The 21291-nt window shown below is 38.4% G+C and overlaps 1 protein-coding gene and 1 pseudogene across 10 annotated transcripts in view; one reads left to right on the top strand and one right to left on the bottom strand.

Annotated features, from left to right (window-relative positions):
- DOCK3 (dedicator of cytokinesis 3) overlaps positions 1–21291 on the top strand; it is a 735525-nt gene that overhangs the window by 190127 nt on the left and 524107 nt on the right. For all 10 annotated transcript variants that reach the window (XR_008523281.1, XR_008523280.2, XM_024244830.2 and 7 more), the window contains exon 4: positions 21140–21195. Coding sequence is in view for 8 of the 10 variants with exons in the window: in XM_024244830.2 (XP_024100598.1) it covers positions 21140–21195 (56 nt within the window). In the remaining 2 variants the exon portion in view is untranslated. The remainder of the gene's footprint in view (positions 1–21139; positions 21196–21291) is intronic.
- On the bottom strand, positions 10398–17575 carry LOC134761138 (hsc70-interacting protein-like; annotated as a pseudogene).

Below are 21291 nucleotides of genomic sequence, written 5' to 3'. Positions count from 1 at the left end.
CTGGCCAACATGGTGAAATCCCGTCTCTACTAAAAATACAAAAATTAGCTGGGCGTGGTGGCATGTGCCTGTAATCCCAGCTACTCGGGAGGCTGAGGCAGAAGAATCCCTTGAACCAGGGAGTCAGAGGTTCTGGTGACAAAGCGAGACTCTTTTTTTTTTTTTTTTTTTTTTTTTTGAGACAAAGCTTCGACCAGACCAATGACCTGGAGAGTTTCCCCAAAATTTTCTTTTAGTAGTTTTGTAGTTTGAGGGTATATTCAAATCTTTCATCCATTTTGATTAGATATTTGTATATGGTGAGTGATGGGGTCTAGTTTCATTCTGCTTATGGATACTGAGGTTCCCCAGCACCATTTATTAAAGAGAATGTCTTTTCCTCAATGTACGTTCTGGGCACCTTTGTTGAAAATGAGTTCACTGTAGGTGTGTAAATTTGTTTCTGGGTTCTCTCTTTTGTTCCTTTGGTGTATATGTCTATATTTATGCCAATACCATGCTCTTTTGGTTACTATAGCTCTGTAGTATAATTTGAAGTCAGGTAATGTGATTCCACTAGACTTGTTCTTTTTCTTAGGGTAGCTGTGGCTATTCTGTTTCTTTCGTGGTTCCAAATATATTTTAGGATTGTTTTTTCTGTTTCTGTGAATAATGTCATTGGTATTTTAGTAGGGATTTCATTGAATCTGTAGCTTTCTTTGGGAGGTATAAACACTTTAACAGCATTGATTCATCCAATCCATGAACATGGAATGTTTTTTATTTTTTGGCATCCCTCCAATTTCTTTAGTCAGTGTTTTATAGTTTTTATGATAGAAATCTTTCACTTCTTTGGTTACCTCATAGATTTAATTTTATGTGTGGTTATTGTAAAGAAAATTACTTTTTGAATTTCTTTTTTAGATTGTTCATTGTTGGCATATAGAAATGCTACTGATTTTTGTATGTTCATTTTGTATTCTGTGACTTTACTGAATTTATCAGTTCTAAAAGGTTTTTTTGTGTGGAGTCTTTAGGTTTTTCTAAATACAGGATTATATCATCTGCAAGGATAACTTGACTTTTTTCTTTCCAAATTGGATTCCCTGTGTTTTTTTCTGTTGTCTGATTGCTGTACCTAGGACTTCCAATACTATGTTGAGAAACACTGCAAGTGGGCATCCTTGTGTTCCAGATCTTAGAGGAAAGAAAGGCTTTCAGCTTTTCCACATTCAGTATTATACTAGCTGTGGGTCTGTTGTATATGGCCTTTATTATGTTGAGGTGTGTTTCTAGTTACCTGGGTTTTTTTTTTGTTTGTTTTTTAGGGTTTTTATCATGAAGGGATTTTGAACTTTATCAGATGCTTTTTCATAATCAGTTGAAATGATCATATGGTTTTTGTCTTTTATTCTGTTGATAATGATGTATCACATTGATTTGTGTACGTTGAACCATCCTTCCATCCCAGGGATAAATCTTACTTGATCATGATGAATGATCTCTTTAATATATTGTTGAATTCGTTTTGCTAGTATTTTGTTGAGGATGTTTGCGTCAATGTTCGTCAGAGATATTGGCCTGTAGTTTTCCTTTTTCATGTGTCATTGTTTAATTTTGGTATTAGGGTAATAATGGCCTTGTAGAATGGTTTAGATGTATCCCCTCTTACTCTATTTTTTGGAGTATTTTAAAGAGGATTGGTATTAGTTCTTCTTTAAATGTTTGGTAGAATTCAGCACTGAAGCCATTGGGTCCCAGGCTTTTCTTTACTGGGAGACTTTTTTTTTTTTTTTTTTTTGAGACAGAGTCTCACTCTGTCGCCAGACTGGAGTGCAATGGCACAATTTTGGCTCACTACAACCTCTGCCTCCCAGGTTCAAGCGATTCTCCTGTCTCAGCCTCCTGAGTAGCTGGGATTATAGGCACGTGCCGCCACACCCAGCTAATTTTTGTATTTTTAGTAGAGACAGGGTTTCACCATGTTGGCCAGGATGGTCTCAATCTCCTAACCTCGTGATCCGCACACCTCGGCCTTCCAAAGTGCTGGGATTACAAGCGTGAGTCTCCATGCCAGGCCTGCTTTTGTTTTTTGTTTGGAGACAGGATCTCACTCTGTCACCCATTCTGGAGTGTGGTGGCATGATTATGGCTTACTTCAGCTTCAACCTCCCTGGGCTCAAGCGTTTCTCACACCTCAGATCCCCAAGTAGCTGGGACTACAGGCACACACCATCACACCTGGCTAATTTTTGTGTATTTTTTAGAGACAGAGTTTCACCATTTTGCCTAGGCTGGTCTCAAACTCCTGGGCTCAAGTGATCCACCTGCCTCAGCTTCCCAAAGTGCTGAGATTATAGGTGTGAGCCACTGTACCAGGCTGACTTTTTATTATGGCTTTGATCTTGTTACTGGTCTTTTCAGGTTTTGGATTTCTTCATTGTTTAATATTGGTAAGTTGGATATCTAGGAATTTGTCCATTTCTTCTAGATTTCCCAATTTATTGGCATTGGCATATACTTGCTCACAGTAACCACTAATGATCCTTTGTTTTTCTGCAGTGTCAGTTGTAATATTTCATCCCTGATTTTATTTATTTGGATAATCTATTTTTTGTTTTTTTTTTGGTCTAAAAATTTGTTGCTTTTGTTTAACTTTTCAAAAAACCAACTGTTTTTTTTTTTTTTTTTGAGGTGGAGTCTTGCTCTGTCGCCCAGGCTGGAGTGCAGTGGCTCGATCTCGGCTCTGCCTCCCAGGTTCACGCCATTCTCCTGCCTCAGCCTCCCGAGTAGCTGGGACTACAGGCACCTGCCACCATGCCTGGCTATTTTTTTGTGTTTTTAGTAGAGATGAGGTTTCACTGTGTTAGCCAGGATGGTCTGGATCTCCTGACCTCATGATCACCCACCTCAGCCTCCCAAAGTGCTGGGATTACAGGCATGAGCCACCGCGCCTGGCCAAAACCAACTTTTTTCATTTTTTAAAATTGTTTTCTTTATTTCAATTTTATTTATTTCTGCTCTGATTTTTTTTTTTTTTTTTTTTTTTGGAGATAGGGTCTCAGTGTCACTCAGGCTGGAGTCAGTGGTGTGATCTCAGCTCACTGCTACCTCTGTCTCCTAGGCTTAAGTGATTCTCCCACCTCAGCCTCCTGAGTAGCTGAGACCACAGGTATGTGCTGACATGCCCAGCTAATTTCTTGTGTTTTTGGTAGAGACAGGGTTTTGCCATGTTGGCCAGGCTGGTCTCAAACTCCTGAGAGCAAGTGATCCACCTGTTTTGGCCTCCAAATATGCTGGGATTACAGGTGTGAGCCACCATGTGCGACCTGATCTTTATTATTTTTCTTCTACTGATTTTGGGTTTGATTTGCTCTTGCTTTGCTAGTCCTTTAAGATGGATTGTTAGATTGTTCATTCAGAGTTTTTCTTCTTTATTGATGTAGGTACTTATATCTGTAAACTTCCATCGAAGTACTGCTTTTGCTGTATTTTTCTTTCCAGAAATTTGTCATTTTTTTAAAATTACTTCACTGATCTGCTGGTCATTCAAGAGCATGTTGTTTTATCTGCATATATTTGTTTAGTTTCTACAAGTCTTTTTGTTATGATTTCTAGTTTTATTCCATTGTGGTCAAAGAAGATGCTTAATATTGTTTCCATTTTTAAAATATTTTAAGAGTTGTTTTGTGACCTAGTTTGTCCCTGAGAATGATCCATGTGCTGAGGAAGAGAATGTATATTCTGCAGCCTTTGCATGAAATGTTCTGTAAATATCTATTCGATTCATTTCATCTGTAGTGCAGATTAAATCTGATGTTTCTTTGTTGATTTTCTGCCTGGAAGATATCTCCAGTACTGAAAGTGGGATGTTGATGTCTCCAGCTGTTATGGTATTAAAGTCTATCTTTCTCTTTTGCTCTAATAATATTTGGTTGGTATATTTGTGTTCTCCAGTGTTGGTTGCACATATACTAAAAATTGTTATATTCTCTTACTGAATTGACACTTAATTGTTATATAGTGTACTTCTTCAACTCTTCTTATAATTTTTGTCTTGAAATCTATTTTGTCTAAGTATAGCTACTTCTACTCTTTTTTGGTTTCCATTGGTATGGAATATCTTTTTTCATGTTTTTATTTTTAGTCCACATGTGCCTTTATAGGGTAAGTGTGCTTGTAAGCAGAAGATCATTGGGTCTTGCGTTTTCATTTATTCAACCATGCTATATCTTTTATTGAGAGTTTAGTCCCTTTCCATTCAGCATTATTATTGATAAGTAAGGACTTATTCCTGTTCTTTTGTTATTTGTTTTCTGGTTGTTTTGTTGTCTTCTCTTTTTTCTTTCTTTCCATTCTATCTTCTTTTTTGTGAAGATATTTTTCTGTGGTGATATGATTTAATTTTTTGCTTTTTTTGGATCTCTTGTATTTTTTTTGTTTGTGATTACCATGAGGCTTGCAAATACTACCTTATTATCCATTATTCTTAGCTGATAACAGCTTAACACTGTTAGCATAAACATACAAGCAAAAAGAAAACTTAGAAAAACTTCACTTTAATTCCCCTGCTTTTCAACTTTTTGTTGTTTCTTTTTATATTTTATTATACTGCCTATCCTGAATAGTTGTTGTAGTTATTATTTTTTGTGGGTTAATCATTTTGTCTTTCTAGTTAGGATAAGAGTAGTTTACATACTGCAGTTACAGTTTTATGTATAATATTCTGTATTTTTCTGTGTACTTAGTATTACCGATGAGTTTCGTACCTTCAGATGATTACTTGTTGCTTGTCGTCATCCTTTTTCTTTCTGATTGAAGTACTCCCTTTAGCATTTTTTGTAGGACAGGTCTGGTGTTAATGAAATCCCTTTGCTTTTGTTTATCTGGGAAAGTCTTTATTTCTCCTTCATGTTTTAAGTGTATTTTCCCTGGATACATTATTCTAGGGTAAAAGTTTTTTTTTTTTTTTCTTTCTTCAGCACTTTAAATATGTTATGCTACTCTTCTTGCCTGTAAAATTTCCTTGGAAAAGTTTGTTGTTAGACACGTTGGAGCTCCATTGTATGTTAGTTATTTGTTTCTTTTCTCTTGCTGCTTTTAGGATCCTTTTTTTAATCCTTGATCTTCGTGAGTTTGATTGTTAAATGTCTTGAGGTAGTCCTCTGTGGGTTAAATTTTCTTGGTGTTCTGTAACCTTCTTGAACTTGGATATTGATGTCTCTCGCTGTGTTTGGAGAGTTCTCTGTTATTATTTCTTTTAGTAAAGTTCCGAACCCTATTTCTTTCTCTACCTCCTCTTTAAGGCCAACTCTTAGATTTGCTCTTTTGAGGCTATTTTCTAGATCCTGTCGTTTTGCTTGTTTTTTATTCTTTTAACTTTTGTCTCCTTTGTGTATTTTCAAATAGCTTGTCTTAAAGCTCACTAATTCTTTCTTGTGCTTGATTCATTCTGCACAATGAGTCATTCTTGATTCAACAGACTCTGGTGCATTATTCAGTACATCAGTTGCATTTTTCAACTCCAGAATTTTGGCTTGATTATTTTAAATTATTTCGATCTCTTTGCTAAATTTACCTGATAGAATGCTGGATTTCTTTTCTGTGTTATCTTGAATTTCTTTGAGTTTACTAAAAACAGCTATTTTGAGTTCTCTGTCTGAAAGGTCATATATCTCTGTTTCTCTAGATTTGGTTCCTGGTGCCTTATTTAGTTTATTTGGTAAGGCCATATTTTCCTGGATATGGTCTTGATACTTGTAGAGTTTTGTCAGTGGTAGGCATTGAAGAGTTAGTTATGTAAGATAGTCTTTGAGTTAGTTATTTGTTGAGCTTGTTTGTCTTTCTTAGGAAGGCCTTCCAGATATTCAAAGGGACTTGGATGTTGTGATTTAAGCTGTATCTGCTTTAGGGGGGACCCCAAGTCTAGTTAATGCTGTGGTTTTTTCAGACTTGTAGAGGGACCACCTTGATGGTCTTGGACAATATCTGGAAGAATTCTCTGTATTACCAGATAGAGACTCTTGTTCTCTTCTCTCACTTTCTGCCAAACAAGCAGTCTCTCACTCTGTTTTGAGCCACCTGAAGCTGGAGTTTGAGTGACACAAGCACCTCTGTGGTCACCACCACTAGGACTGTGCTGGGTCAGACCTGAAGCCAGGTCTCACTGGGTCTCACCCAAGGCCTGCTGTAACCACTCCCTGACTACCGTATATGTCTGTTCAAGGCCCTGGAGCTCTAGAATGAGCAGGTGGCAAAGCCAGTCACGTCTGTGTCCTTCCCTGAGTTTCCCCAGTTCCTGTACTAAGTTTCCTGTACTGAGTTTCCCCAGTTCCTGGGTGAGTTTAGAGGTGATATCTAGGAGCCAGGGACTAGAGTCAAAAACCTTAGAAGTCTACCTTGTGTTCTCTTGTACCATAGCTGAGTTGGCACCAAAACCACAAGACACCATCCTTCCCCTTCTTTCCTCCCCTTTCCGAAGGCAGAGGAGCCTCATCCTGTGGCTCCTGCCATTACAGGCCCACAGGGCCTACTGCCAGACTACCACCAATATTTTAAGGCCAAGAGCTCTTTAGTCAGCTTGTGGTGACTCTTTCCTGGCCTGGGACTCACCTTCAGGGCAGCGGGCTCCTCCCTGGTCTAGGACAGGTCCAGAAATGCTGTCCAAGAGCCAAGTCCTGGAATCAGGGACCCAAGAGCCTGCTTTGTTCTGTACCCACCTGTGACCACGCTGGTTCCTAAGGTGCAAGAGAAAGCCCTGTTTCCTTTTCCCCTCCACTTTTCTCAGGCAGAAGGCTTGCCCGGTAGCCAACACAGCTGGAAATGTGCTGAGTTTCCCCCGAAGCCAGCAAGTCTCAGATTCTCACCCAAGGCCTTTGATGTGTAGTACCTGGGTATCACTCCCGATTATTCAGGACCCCAAGGGCTCTTTAGTTAGCAGATGATGAATTTTGCTAGGATTTTTCCCTTCCCTTCAAGGCAGCGAGTTCCCTTCTGGGCCAGGGTATGTCTAGAAATGTCATCTGGGAGCTAGGGCCTGGAAAGGGCCTAGTCATGACCTCACGACTCTGAGCAGTGCCTTATCCTGCTGTGACTGAGCTGGTATCCAACATGCCAGACAAAGTCTTCTTCACTGTTTCCTCTCCTCCCCTCACACAGAAGGAAGGGGTCTGTTGGAGCTGCAAGCTGTGCAGCCTGGGGTTAAGGGAGAGGTGATGCCAGCACTTTCTTAGCTACCCTAGCTGTTATCTCATTAGATTGTGTGTTCCCTAATCCACTGGCTCACGGCCTGGTTCACCACTGGGACTCACCTAGGAGTTACAGTCCTTGTGGCCTAGACTGCCTTTTAAATTTATTTAGAGCCCCAGAGCCTTTAGCCTGAGGTGGTGAGACTTTCAGGAACTCAAGTTCCAATCACTGAGATCAGCTATTCTCCTCTGCCTAGGGCTGGTTTAAATGCTTTCTTCATGGGCACACATCAACCACATTTATTCTGGTTTTTATTTCTGCTCTAATGGAACAGCTTTGAGTTCAGTGCCTCCCAATTTCTGCACTCTTTTTCCCCCAGCATACAGAATTGTTTTCTGCACTATGCAGTAGCTGCTATGGGTTGGGGGAAGGGTGGTGTCTGTGATTCGAAACTGTTTTTTCTACTTCTTCATTTCTCTTTCAGTAATGTAAAGTTAAAATCGGATGCTGTAAGTACTTGCCTGAGTTTTGGTTTTCGTGAAGGTGGTTTTTTTTTTTTTTCTTTTCTTTGTTTTTTTGTTAAATTGTTGTCCTCTCAGTGGGGTGATCAGTGGAGCCTTCTATTTTAGCATCTTGTTCCATCTTTTTCTCCTGTCATTGGTATTTTGATAGGAATTGCATTAAATGTATAGATTGCTTTGGGAAGTATAGATATTTTGCTGGATGTGATAAGTCACACCTGTAATCTCAGCACTTTGGGAGGCTGAGGTGGGAGGGTCACTAGAGTCCAGAAGTTCGAGACCAGCCTAAGCAAGATGGCAAGACCCTATGTCTGCAAAAAATTAAAAGAAAAAATTAGCTGGGCATGGTGGGTGTATTTGTAGTCCCAGCTACCTGGGAGGCTGAAGCAGGAGGATCCCTTGAGCCTAGGAGTTCAAGGCTGCAGTGAGCTAATTGTTCTACTGCACTCCAGCCTGGTGATGAAATGGGACCCCGTATCTTAGAAATAAATAAATAAATAAACGAAAAAAGTATAGGCATTTTAACAATATTAATTATTCCAGTCCATGAATCTGGCATATCTTTCCATTTATTTTGTGTCCTCTTCAGTTTCTTTCATTAGTGTTTTGTAGTTTTTCTTGTAGAGATATTCCACTTATTTGGTTAAATTTATTCCTAAGTATTTTATTTTATTTTTCGTAGCTATTGTAAATCAGATTGCTTTTTTGATTTTCCACTGGTAGTATATGTAAATGCTACTGATTTTTGTATGTTGAGGTTGTATGCTGCAACTTTACTGAATACGTTTTTCAGTTCTAAAAAAGACTGTGACTTTCAGTTTTGTGACTTTCAGTTCACAAAAAAGACTTCACCACTTTTTTGTGGTGGAGTCTTTAGGTTTCTCTAAATATAAGATCATTGTGGCCATAAAAACGAATGAGTTCATGTGCTTTGCAGGCACACGGATGAAGCTGGAAGCCATCATTCTTAGCAAACTAACACAGAAACAGAAAACCAAACACCACACGTTCTCACTTATAAGTAGGAGTTGAACAATGAGAACACATGGACACAGGGAGGGGAACATCACACACCGGAGTTGTGGGGGAGGGGTGGGAGAGCATTAAGACAAATACCTGAAGCATGAGGGGCTTAAAACCTAGATGACAAGCTGATAGGTGCAGCAAACCGCCATGGCACATGTATACCTACCTATGTAACAAACCTGCATGTTCTGCACATGTATCCCAGAACTTAAAGTAAAATTAAAAAAAAAAATTATGTTGTCTGCAAACGAGGATAATTTGGCTTTTAAAATTCCAGTTTGGGTATCTTTTCACTTCTTTCTCTTGCCTGTTTGTGCTGGCTAGGACTTGCAGTACTATGTTAAATAAAAGTGGTGGAAGTCTTATCCTTGTCTTGTTTGAGATCTCTTTGGAAAGACTTTCAATTTTTCCCTGTTCGTTCAGTATATTAGTTATGGGTTTGTCATCTGTGGCCATTATTTTGTTCAGGTAAATTCCTTCCATACCCAGTTTGTTTAGAGGTTTTATCATGAAGGGATTTTGAACTTTATCAAATACTTTTTCAGCACCCATTGAAATGATGATACGGGTTTTGTCTCTGATTTTGTTGATGTGATATATCATGTTTATTGATTTTCATATGTTCAACCATCCTTGATTCCCTGGGATGAATCCCACTTGATCACGATGAATGATGTTTTTGATATGTTGTTGAGTTTGAGTATTTAATATTTTGTAGAAGATTTTTGCATTTATGTTCATCAGGATTATTGGCCTATAGTTTTCTTGTTTGTTGTGTCCCTGTCTGATTTTGGTATCAGAGCAGTGCTTGCCTCATAGAGTGAAGTTGCAATCATCTCTTCCTCTCTAATTTTTTGAATTAAAAAAAAAAACAACTGTTGTATTTTGAGAGTCTTCACCTGTTCGCTGTTGAGATAATATGAAACATTTTCTTGATATATTGAACAAGAACAGAGCTGAATAATCCAGCTCTACTGGAGCATTAAAAAAAATTCTTTACCATAGTGTAAGGTTTAAATGCAACTGGCACGAGGGTGCATGCTATGTAAAACATAATAAGATTACTGCTGCTATACCAAGTATTTCCAGCCTGTCCTCAGGTTCTGTTGAAATACTGGTAATATCAATATTTTTATCAGAATTATTCATGTTAAAAAACCATTTAAAAAGAGAAATCAAAATTCCGCAGTAATCATGTATTCAACTCAAGCTTTATCTACTTAAATTAGTTATATTTGTCTCCCATTTGTAAACCTGTATTTCACTAAAACCAGAGCAATAAATCTTCCGTACTTAAGTATCTTCCTTGCCTAATAATTTAAAGGAAAAATACAAAATGATTATTAAAGAAAAATATATGAACTAACACATCCTTTTGTTTTAAATATTTTTAAGGTTTAAAATATTTAGTATTCAGTATAAATATTTAGTGAATAAATATTTAGTATTTTATTATAGTTTGTAATTTCTAGCAGGAACACATGATTTGAATGAATATCCTAATGGCAAACCACAGTAAAATATTCAGCTGCATTTGGGGAAGAGGGGTAGAGATGATCTTCAAAGCCTTCTAGTTGTCTTGATCAGAGGTACACTGGTTTGTATTATTGTAACATTTATTAGGTGATCTAGTTTGCTTTTCCTTCACCTAGGGCCTTTTACTTGTCCAAAGGACATTTTGCTTCACTTTAAAAATTTGGCTGACAATTTACTGATGAGATTCATAATTTTTTTGGTTGCTCTGGTGTTTTGACGTATTTGCTGTGTTCTGGGCCACATCCTAGAAGATCACCGTAACTTCTGTTTCCTGCATGGCTGCGAGAACCTCTAGGTCAAGCTTGTCCAACTCATGGGCCATATGCAGCCCAGAACAGTTTTGAATGTGACCCAACACAAATTTGTAAATTTTCTTAAAACATTATGAGATTTTTTGCGATTTTTTAAAAAAGCCCATCAGCTCTTGTTAGTGTTACTGTATTTTATGTGTGGCCCAAGACAATTCTTCTTTGAGTGTGGTCCAGGGAAGCCAAAAGATTGAACACCGCTGCTCTAAATCACTTAAGAATTTCATTGCATCCAGGCATTTCTGCCATTCCAGGCATTGCTCCAGGAAAATTACCAGGCATTCCCCTGGGAAAGCCACCTGGAAAAGAGCCATATTGAGCTCCTGAATGTCATCTGGCTTCTTCCTCCCTCTGAGCTCTCTCATGATCTTATGGAGCCTTCTTAACCCTTTTTATTCTTTCTTTGATTTCTTACTCTTGATATTTCTATTCAGCCTTTTTCTAATGTCGTGCAATTTTCTTGGCCCTCAGTTGAACTTCTTTCAGCATTGTACTAGTATCTTCATCATAATCCAGTTTATAGTCAGGGGCAAGATTATAGCTGCTTCTTTCCAATGGCCCAGAAATCTGTGTGCTTTCCCTCACCACTTATAAGGCTGAGCCAAATCAGAATCTATTTCATTTGTTCTGTCAGTCTCGAATGGCAGCATTTGACTTCTGTAATGTGATGAAGACACTGACTCTCTTGACATACAGAATGGTCAAGCGAGGATTCAGCTTGATGGCATCTCTGAACAGGACAGTGGCTTTCTGTAGTGCACCATTATCTAGGGCTTCAATGGCAGCCACTTTTTTCTTTGCTTTTTTATGATGGAGTCTCGCTCTGTCACCAGCCTGGAGTGCAGTGGCGTGATCTCAGCTCACTGCAACCTCCGCCTCCTGGGTTCAAGCGATTCTCCTGCCTCAGCTTCCTGAGTAGCTGGGATTACAGGCATGCACCACGACGCCTGGCTAACTGGAAGTAGCCTAACTGGGAGACATCTCCCAGTAGAGGCTGACTGACACCTCATACAGCTGGGTGCCCCTCTGAGACGAAGCTTCCAGAGGAAGGATCAGGCAGCAACATTTGCCGTTCTGCAATATTTGCTGTTCTGCAGCCTCCGCTGGTGATACCCAGGCAAACAGTTTCTGGAGTGGACCTCCAGCAAACTCCAACAGACCTGCAGCTGAGGGTCCTGATTGTTAGAAGGAAAACTAACAAACAGAAAGGACATCCACACCAAAACCCCATCTGTACATCACCATCATCAAAGACCAAAGGTAGATAAAACCACGAAGATGGGGAGAAACCGGAGCAGAAAAGCTGAAAATTCTAAAAATCAGAGTGTCTCTTCTCCTCCAAAGGAACGCAGCTCCTTGCCAGCAACGAAACAAAGCTGGAAGGAGAATGACTTTGACGAGTTGAGAGAAGAAGGCTTCGGACGATTGGTAATAACAAACTTCTCCAAGCTAAAGGAGGATGTTTGAACTCATTGCAAAAAAGCTAAAAACCTTGAAAAAAGATTAGACAAATGGCAAACTAGAATAAACAGTGTAGAGAAGACCTTAAATGACCTGATGGAACTGAAAACCATGGCATGAGAACGATGTGACACATGCACAACCTTCAATAGCTGATTTGATCAAGTGGAAGAAAGGGTATCAGTGATTGAAGATCAAATTAATGAAATGAAGCAAAAAGAGAAGTTTAGAGAGAAAAGAGTGAAAAGAAACGAACAAAGCCTCCAAGAAATATGGCACTATGTGAAAAGACCAAATCTATGTCTGATTGGTGTACCTGAAAGTGACAGGGAGAATGAAACCAAGTTGGAAAACAGGATATTAACCAGGAGAATATCCCCAACCTAGCAAGACAGGCCAACATTCAAATTCAGGAAATACAGAGAACACCACAAATATACTCCTCGAGAAGAGCAACTCCAAGACACATAATTGTCAGATTCACCAAAGTTGAAATGAAGGAAAAAATATTAAGGGCAGCCAGAGAGAAAGGTCGGGTTACCCACAAAGGGAAGCCCATCAGACCAACAGCGGATCTCTAGGCAGAAAGTCTATAAGCCAGAAGAGAGTGGGGGCCAATATTCAACATTCTTAAAGAAAAGAATTTTCAACCCAGAATTTCATATCCAGCCAAACTAAGCTTCATAAGTGAAGGAGAAATAAAATCCTTTACAGACAAGCAAGTGCTGAGAGATTTTGTCACCACCAGACCTGCCTTACAAGAGCTCCTAAAGGAAGCACTAAACATGGAAAGGAACAACCGGTACCAGCCACTGCAAAAACATGCCAAATTGTAAAGACCATCGATGCTAGGAAGAAACTGCATAAATTAATGAGCAAAATAACCAGTTAACATCATAATGACAGGATCAAATTCACACATAACAATATTCACTTTAAATGTAAATGGGCTAACTGCTCCAATTGAAAGACACAGACTGGCAAATTGGATAAAGAGTCAAGACCCATAAGTGTGCTGTATTCAGGAGACCCATGTCAGGTGCAGAGACACACAGAGGCTCAAAATAAAGGGATGGAGGAAGATTTACCAAGCAAATGGAAAACAAAAAAAAGCAGGGGTTGCAATCCTAGTCTCTGATAAAACAGACTTTAAACCAACAAAGATCAAAAGAGACAAAGAAGGCTATTACATAATGGTAAAGGGATCAATTCAACAAGAAGAGCTAACTATCCTAAATATATATGCACCCAATACAGGAGCACCCAGATTGATAAAGCAAGTCCTTAGAGACCTACAAAGAGACTTAGACTCCCAGACAATAATAATGGGAGACTTTTAACACCCCACTGTCAACATTAGATAGATCAACGAGACAGAAAGTTAACAAGGATATCCCAGGAATTGAACTCATCTCTGCACCAAGTGGACCTAATAGACATCTACAGAACTCTCCACCCCAAATCAACAGAATATACATTTTTCTCAGCACTACATCACACTTATTCCAAAACTGACCACATAGTTGGAAGTAAAGCACTCCTCAGCAAATGTAAAAGAACAGAAATTATAACAAATTGTCTCTCAGACCACAGTGCAATCAAACTAGAACTCAGGATTAAGAAACTCACTCAAAACTGCTCAACTACATGGAAACTGAATAACCTGCTCCTGAATGACTACTGGGTACATAACAAAATGAAGGCAGAAATAAAGATGTTGTTTGAAACCAATGAGAGCAAAGACACAACATACCAGAATCTCTGGGACACACTTAAAGCAATGTGTAGAGGGAAGTTTATAGCACTAAATGCCCACAAGACAAAGCAGGAAAGTTCTAAAATTGACACCCTAACATCACAATTAAAAGAACTAGAGAAGGAAGAGCAAACACATTCAAAAGCTAGCAGAAGGCAAGAAATAACTAAGAGCAGAACTGAAGGAGATAGAGACACAAAAACCCTTCAAAAACTCAATGAATCCAGGAGCTGGCTTTTTGAAAAGATCAACAAAATTCATAGACCGCTAGCGAGACTGATAAAGAAGAAAAGAGAGAAGAATCAAATAGATGGAATAAAAAATGATAAAGGGGATATCACCACTGATCCCACAGAAATACAAACTACCATCAGAAAATACTGTAAACACCTCTCTGCAAATGAGCTAGAAAATCTAGAAGAAATGGATAAATTCCTGGACACATACACCCTTCCAGGACTAAACCAGGAAGAAGTTGAATCCCTCAATAGATCAATAACAGGTTCCGAAATTGAGGCAATAATTAATAGCCTACCAACCAAAAAAAGTCCAAGACCAGACGGATTCACAGCTGAATTCGACCAGAAGTACAAAGAGGAGCTGGTACCATTCCTTCTGAAACTATTCCGATCAACCAAAAAAGAGGGAATCCTCCCTAATTCATTTTATGAGGTCAACATCATCCTGATACCAAAGCCTGGCAGAGACACAACAAAAAAAGAATTTTAGACCAATATCCCTGATGAACATTGATGCAAAAATCCTCAATAAAGTACTGGCAAACTGAATCCAGCAGCACATCAAAAAGCTTATCCACCACGATCAAGTGAGCTTCATCCCTGGGATGCAAGGCTGGTTCAACATATGCAAATCAATAAACGTAATCAATCACATAAACAGAACCAAAGACAAAATCCACATGATTATCTCAATAGATGCAGAAAAGTCCTTTGACAAAATTCAACAGCCCTTCATGCTAAAAACTCTCAATAGATTAGATATTGATGGGATGTATCTCAAAATAATAGCTATTTATGACAAACCCATAGCCAATATCATACTGAATGGGCAAAAACTGGAAGCATTCACTTTGGAAACTGGCACAAGACAGGGATGCCGTATCTCACCACTCCTATTCAGCATAGTATTGGAAGTTCTGGCCAGGGCAATCAGGCAAGGGAAAGAAATAAAGGGTATTGAATTAGGAAAAGAGGAAGTCAAATTGTCCTTGTTTGCAGATGACATCATTGTATATTTAGAAAACTCTGTCGTCTCAGCCCAAAATCTCCTTAAGCTGATAAGCAACTTCAGCAAAGTCTAAGATTACAAAATCGATGTGCAAAAATCACAAGCATTCCTGTACACCAGTAACAGACAGAGAGCCAAATCATGAGTGAACTCCCATTCACAATTGCTTCAAAGAGAATAAAATACCTGGGAATCCAACTTACAAGGGATGTGAAGGACCTCTTCAAGGAGAACTACAAACCACTGCTCAGCGAAATAAAAGAGGACACAAACAAATGGAAGAATATTCCATGCTCATGGATAGGAAGAATCAATATCGTGAAAATGGCCATACTGCCGAAGGTAATTTATAGATTCAATGCTGTCTCCATCATGTGACCAATGACTTTCTACACAGAATTGGAAAAAACTACTTTAAAGTTCATATGGAACCAAAAAGGAGCCCGCATTGCCAAGACAATCCTAAGCCAAAAGAACAAAGCTGGAGGCATCATGCTACCTTATTTCAAACTATACTACAAGTCTACAGTAACCAACACAGCATGGTACTGGTACCAAAACAGAGATATAGACCAATGGAACAGAATAGAGCCCTCGGAAATAATACCACACATCTACAGCCATCTGCTCTTTGACAAACCTGACAAAAACAAGCAATGGGGAAAGAATTCCCTATTTAATAAATGGTGCTGGGAAAACTGGCTAGCCATATGTAGAAAGCTGAAACTGGATCCCTTCCTTACACCTTATACAAAAATTAATTCACGATGGATTAAAGACTTAAATGTTAGACCTAAAACCATAAAAACCCTAGAAGAAAACCTAGGCAATACCATTTAGGCCATAGGCATGGGCAAGGACTTCATGACTAAAACACCAAAAGCAATGGAAACAAAAGCCAAAATTGACAAATGGGATCTAATTAAACTAAAGAGCTTCTGCACAGCAAAACAAACTACCATCAGAGTGAACAGGCAACCTACAGAATGGGAGAACAGTTTTACAATCTACTCATCTGACAAAGGGCTAATATCCAGAATCTACAAAGAACTCAAACAAATTTACAATAAAAAAATCAAACAACCCTATCAAAAACTGGGCAAAGGATATGAACAGACACTTCTCAAAAGAAGACATTTATGCAGCCAACAGACACATGAAAAAATGCTCATCATCACTGGCCATCAGGGAAATGCAAATCAAAACCACAATGAGATACCATCGCACACCAGTTAGAATGGCGATCATTAAAAAGTCAGGAAACAACAGGTATTGGAGAGGATGTGGAGAAATAGGAGCGCTTTTACACTGTTGGTGGGACTGTAAACTAGTTCAATCGTTGTGGAAGACAGTGTGGCGATTCCTCAAGGATCTAGAACTAGAAATACCATTTGACCCAGCCATCCCATTACTGGACATATACCCAAAGGATTATAAATCATGCTGCTATAAAGACACATGCACACGTATGTTTATTGCAGCACTATTCACAATAGCAAAAACTTGGAAGCAACCCAAATGTCCATCAAAGATAGATTGGATTAAGAAAATGTGGCACATATACACCATGGAATACTATGCAGCCATGAAAAAGGATGAGTTCATGTCCTTTGTAGGGAGATGGATGAAGCCGGAAACCATCACTCTGAGCAAACTATCGCTAGGACACAAACCAAACCCTGCATGTTCTCACTCGTAGGTGGGAATTGAACAATGAGAACACTTGGATATAGGGTGGGGAACATCACACACCAGGGCCTGTCGTGGGGTGGGGGAATGGGGGAGGGATAGCATTGGGAGATATACCTAATGCAAATGACGAGTTAACGGGTGCAGCACACCAACGTGGCACATGTATACATATGTAACAAACCTGCACGTTGTGCACATGTATCCTAGAACTTGAAGTATTAAAAAAAAAAAAGCCATTTTGCTAAATGTCTGTGAATGGCAAATAATCATGCACAAAGAGAAGTTTTTTCTTTCTCTTTATAAAAAAAATAATGTTTGCTTCAACCATCAAACCTAATTAAGAAAATTCAAGAGAAAAAATGAATGTCTATTATATTTACCCATGGGTTTGCTTACATTTTTTGTTTTTTTCTTAGTGTAGTTCCATGGTTTTTTGTTTTATCATTTTATTTCTGCTTAGAGAATTTTCTTTCACTTTTTTTTTTTAGGGTATTTCTGTTGATGACAAATTCTTTTTGTTTTCCTTCATGTGAAAATGTTTTGATTTGTCTTCCATTCCTGAAATGTATTTTTGGTAGATATAATATTTTAGATTGACAGTGCTTTTCTTTCAGCATTTGACAAATGTGCCACTTCCTTCTGTCTGCTATATTTTCATTGAAAATTATAGAAATTTGTATTTTAAATATTTTATACGTATTTTTCAAAAATCTAGAATGTAAAATACACATAACATTTACCATGAGTGACATTTAGTACATGCATAATGTTTTACAAACATCACCATTATTATGTTCCAAAACATTTTCATTTCCACAAACAGAAACTTCCAAGCCCATTAAGTGGTCATATTTTTTCATCCTCCTGCTCCTGACAACCATATGACTTCTTTCTGTCTCTGTGTATTTGCCTATTCTGAATATTTCATGTAAATGAAATTATGTAATAGGTGTCTTTTGCATCTGGCTTCTTTCATTCAGCATAATGTTTTCTGAGTTCAGTCATGTACATTCCTTTTTATGGCAGAATAAGATTTCACTGCAAGTATATACCATTCTTTTTTTTTTTTTAATTTTTGATATGGAGTCTTGCTCTTTCAGGCTGGAGTGCAGTGGTGCCATCTCGCCTCACTGCAAACTCTGCCTCCTGGGTTCAAGCGATTCTCCTGTCTCAGCCTCCTGAGTAGATAGGATTACAGGCATCTGGCACCACGGCCCGCTAATTTTTGTAGTTTTAGTAGAGACAGGATTTCGCCATGTTGGCAAAGCTGGTCTTGAACTCCTGACCTCAGGTGATTTGCCCGCCTTGGCCTCTCAAAGTGCTGAGATTACAGGCGTGAGCCACCATGCCTGGCTGGATATATACCATTCAATAATATGAACAGCTCATTTATTTATCAGTTGATAGACATCTGGGTTGTAAACAGCTTTTGGCTATTGTGACTGGTGCTGCTTTTATGGTTTTGATGAAAAATCTGCTGATAATTCAGATAGGTTTTTTTCACTATAGGTAAGGTGCTGTTTCTCTCTTGTCAATTTTTTTCTTTGCCCATAGTATTCCAAAGTGACTATGTTGTAACTTGTGTATTTCCTTGGTTTTCTTCCTGCTTGGGATTCATTCACCTTCTTGAATGTGTACATTTATGTCTTTTTCCAAATTTGGAAAGTTTTGTGTCATTTTTAAAATTTTACATTTCAGATTAGACTTTATTTTTTAAAGAGTTTTAGGTTTCCAAAAACATTGTGCAGAAAGTACAGGCTTCTCCCCCCCCCCCAATTTTCCTATTATTAATATCCTGCATTAGTGTGGAACATTTGTTATAATGGATGAACCAGTATTGATACACTATTAATATTATTTATTATTGATATTAGGGTTTGCTCTTTGTGTTGTACAGTCCTAAGGGTTTTACCAAATGCACAATGTCATGTAGCTATCATTACGGTACCATATAGAATAGTTTCACTGTCCTAACAATGCCCTTGTGTGCCACCTGTTCATCCTTTCCCACTTCCCCCAGGAACCTTGGCAACAACTGTGTTTTTTGCTGTCTCTATGGTTTTGCTTTTTCTAGAATAGTCATACAGTATGTGGCCTTTCAGATTGATTTCTTTCACTTAGCAATATGCAGTTAATGTTTTCCCCATGTTTTTGTGGCTTTATAGCTCATTTCTTTTTATTGCTGAATCATATTTCATTGTATGGATGTGCTACAGTTTGCTTATCCATTCACCTGTTGAAGGACATTGTAGTTACTTCCAAGTCTTGGCATTTATGAAGAAAAATGGTATAAGCTTTTGTATGCAGTTTTTTTTGTATGGGCATCAACTTTTCAACTCATTTGGGTAAATACCTAGGTGTGTAATTGCTGGATCATATGGTAAGGCTATGTTTAGTTTTGTATGAAACTGCCAGTGTCTTTTAAAGTGACTATACCATTTTGTATTCGTACCAGCAATGAATGAGGTTGAGTCACATCCTCACTAGTATGCCATTATTTCTTCATGTACTTTTTCAGTCCAACTGTCCCATTGGGCAGTTCTGATACCACCAGAGAAGGCTGACGGAGGGAGTCCTATTAATGCTGGTTAGGAGTGGAAGTCCAGATAATCCAGGCAATCTCCACTGCCACTGTGTGGTGGGAGCTTATTAGCTACTAGAGTAGAAGGTTTTGGGGTCCCTAAACAGTCAGCCACCTCTTACGTTACCCCAATGTGGATTTGAGTGCTTCGTTACTGCCTGATGATGGTGAAAGTCTAGTATCTCCAATTGACCTTACTCGTGTGGGTGGGGATTAGGTCACAGTTTTGTGGGGTGGGGGGCAGAGGGGGATGCTGTTTGACAGCAGGGTAGTGGTTATTGTTTAAAAATTTTCTGTCTTAATAGGATGATCTTTTCCTGGTTCTTTGGCTAGAGAGAGCAAGTTTTTGTTGGAGTTTCTTTCTGTCTGTGCCTGTTGGTGTTTCCAGGTTTCCAGCTTCTTCACTTTAAAATAGCCTGATACATATGGCAAAAAGATAAACTAGGGAATTCACCACTATGTTATTTTGTGTCTCCCACATTCCCTAGTTGGTCTGCCTTCTTCTCTCCACCTTTCAGAATATTTTTTATTTTGGAGAGATATATATATATATTCCAGAGTTTTTAGGTATGCACTAGGTGTTATTCGGAGAGATACTGAAAAGTATGTTTATTTCATCTTCCCAGAAGTGTATGCCGAGCGTGTATATTTTAAAGTTTTTTACTATCAATTGTTTTTTTAAAAACAGATAAACAATAGTCATCATTTCGCTATGGTTACATGCAGTTGCTTTTTAAATCCTTTTTTTAAGTCTCTATATTCTCCCATATTAGGATTTTACGTTAGTATATGCTGTCTTTTATTATGAGCCAAAATACAAAACTCATTACTGTAGTCTAATTGCTTATAGCCTTCATTTGGGTGATTATTGGTGGTAGTGTGGGCCAAAGAGTATAAAATATATTTAGGCCATGGGTGTGTGCGTGTGTGTAAGACAGGTTCTTGCTTTGTCATATAGGCTGGAGTATAGTGGTGCTATCATAGCTCACTGTAGCCCGAAACTTCTGGGCTCAAGAAATCCTCCCAAGTAGCTAGGACTACAGGTGTGTACCATCACACCTGGCTAACTTTTTAATTGTTTGTAGAGACAGGGTCTTGCTATATTGCCCAGACTACTCATGGAGCCCTGGCCTCTAGCAGTTCTCCCACCTCAGGCTCCTAAAGCACTGGGATTACAAGCATGTGCCGCCAAACCTGTAAGCCATTCGTGTTTTATTTAAAGAGCATTTTATACATCAGGAGATGGGGGCGAAACATTGATTGGAAAACTGATGTGGTTTTTTTTTTTTTTTTTAAATACGCTACTTATTCTTTAGGAATTGAAATCAAATTATGGTAAATAACAAAGTAGAAACAGTTTTGGAAAGAGTAAAAGAAGACATATTTTAGAAGTTCTCGAATTGATTCACTCCTGTGAATATTAATGTTAGCTAGAGTCTGAGAATTGTTTTTCTAGCTCAGAGCTAGATAATCTGTAAGTTGTTGGTTAGATGATGATATTAGTTTTGGAGATACATGACAAGTTCTGTACATAATACTATTTCTGGAGAGTGAATTGATGGACCATCTCTAATCTATAACTCTTTTAAAATTAAAATTTAAAGTTTTATTTTTGCAGTGCTAAAGATCACAGTTGTCTCCTGAGGATAAATTTTGATTGCATGTGGCCGTGGAATTCCTACCTAATATACTTTGTACAGCTCTGCGTACTTAATATGCAAAGTGGTTGCTGTAGCAGGAGATCTACTATGTTTCTGTGCTGAAATCTGATTGCTATTTTTGTATATATGGAATGTTAATCACAATTTATTTTTTCTAACAGGAAATATTTTCTCTTTTACAGGGGATCTTTCCTGCAAATTACATTCACTTGAAAAAGGCAATTGTCAGTAATAGGGGGTAAGTAATTGGCCTTGCTAAATTTATTTACAATTTTTATAGGCTACAGAGGAAGATTGTTTTTCCTTTTGGTTCATAGTATAAAATATACAATTG

This window comes from Pongo abelii, chromosome 2 (genome assembly GCF_028885655.2).
Source record: "Pongo abelii isolate AG06213 chromosome 2, NHGRI_mPonAbe1-v2.0_pri, whole genome shotgun sequence".
NCBI classification, from domain to species: domain Eukaryota; kingdom Metazoa; phylum Chordata; class Mammalia; order Primates; family Hominidae; genus Pongo; species Pongo abelii.
This window is presented reverse-complemented; position numbering and strand designations above follow the sequence as displayed.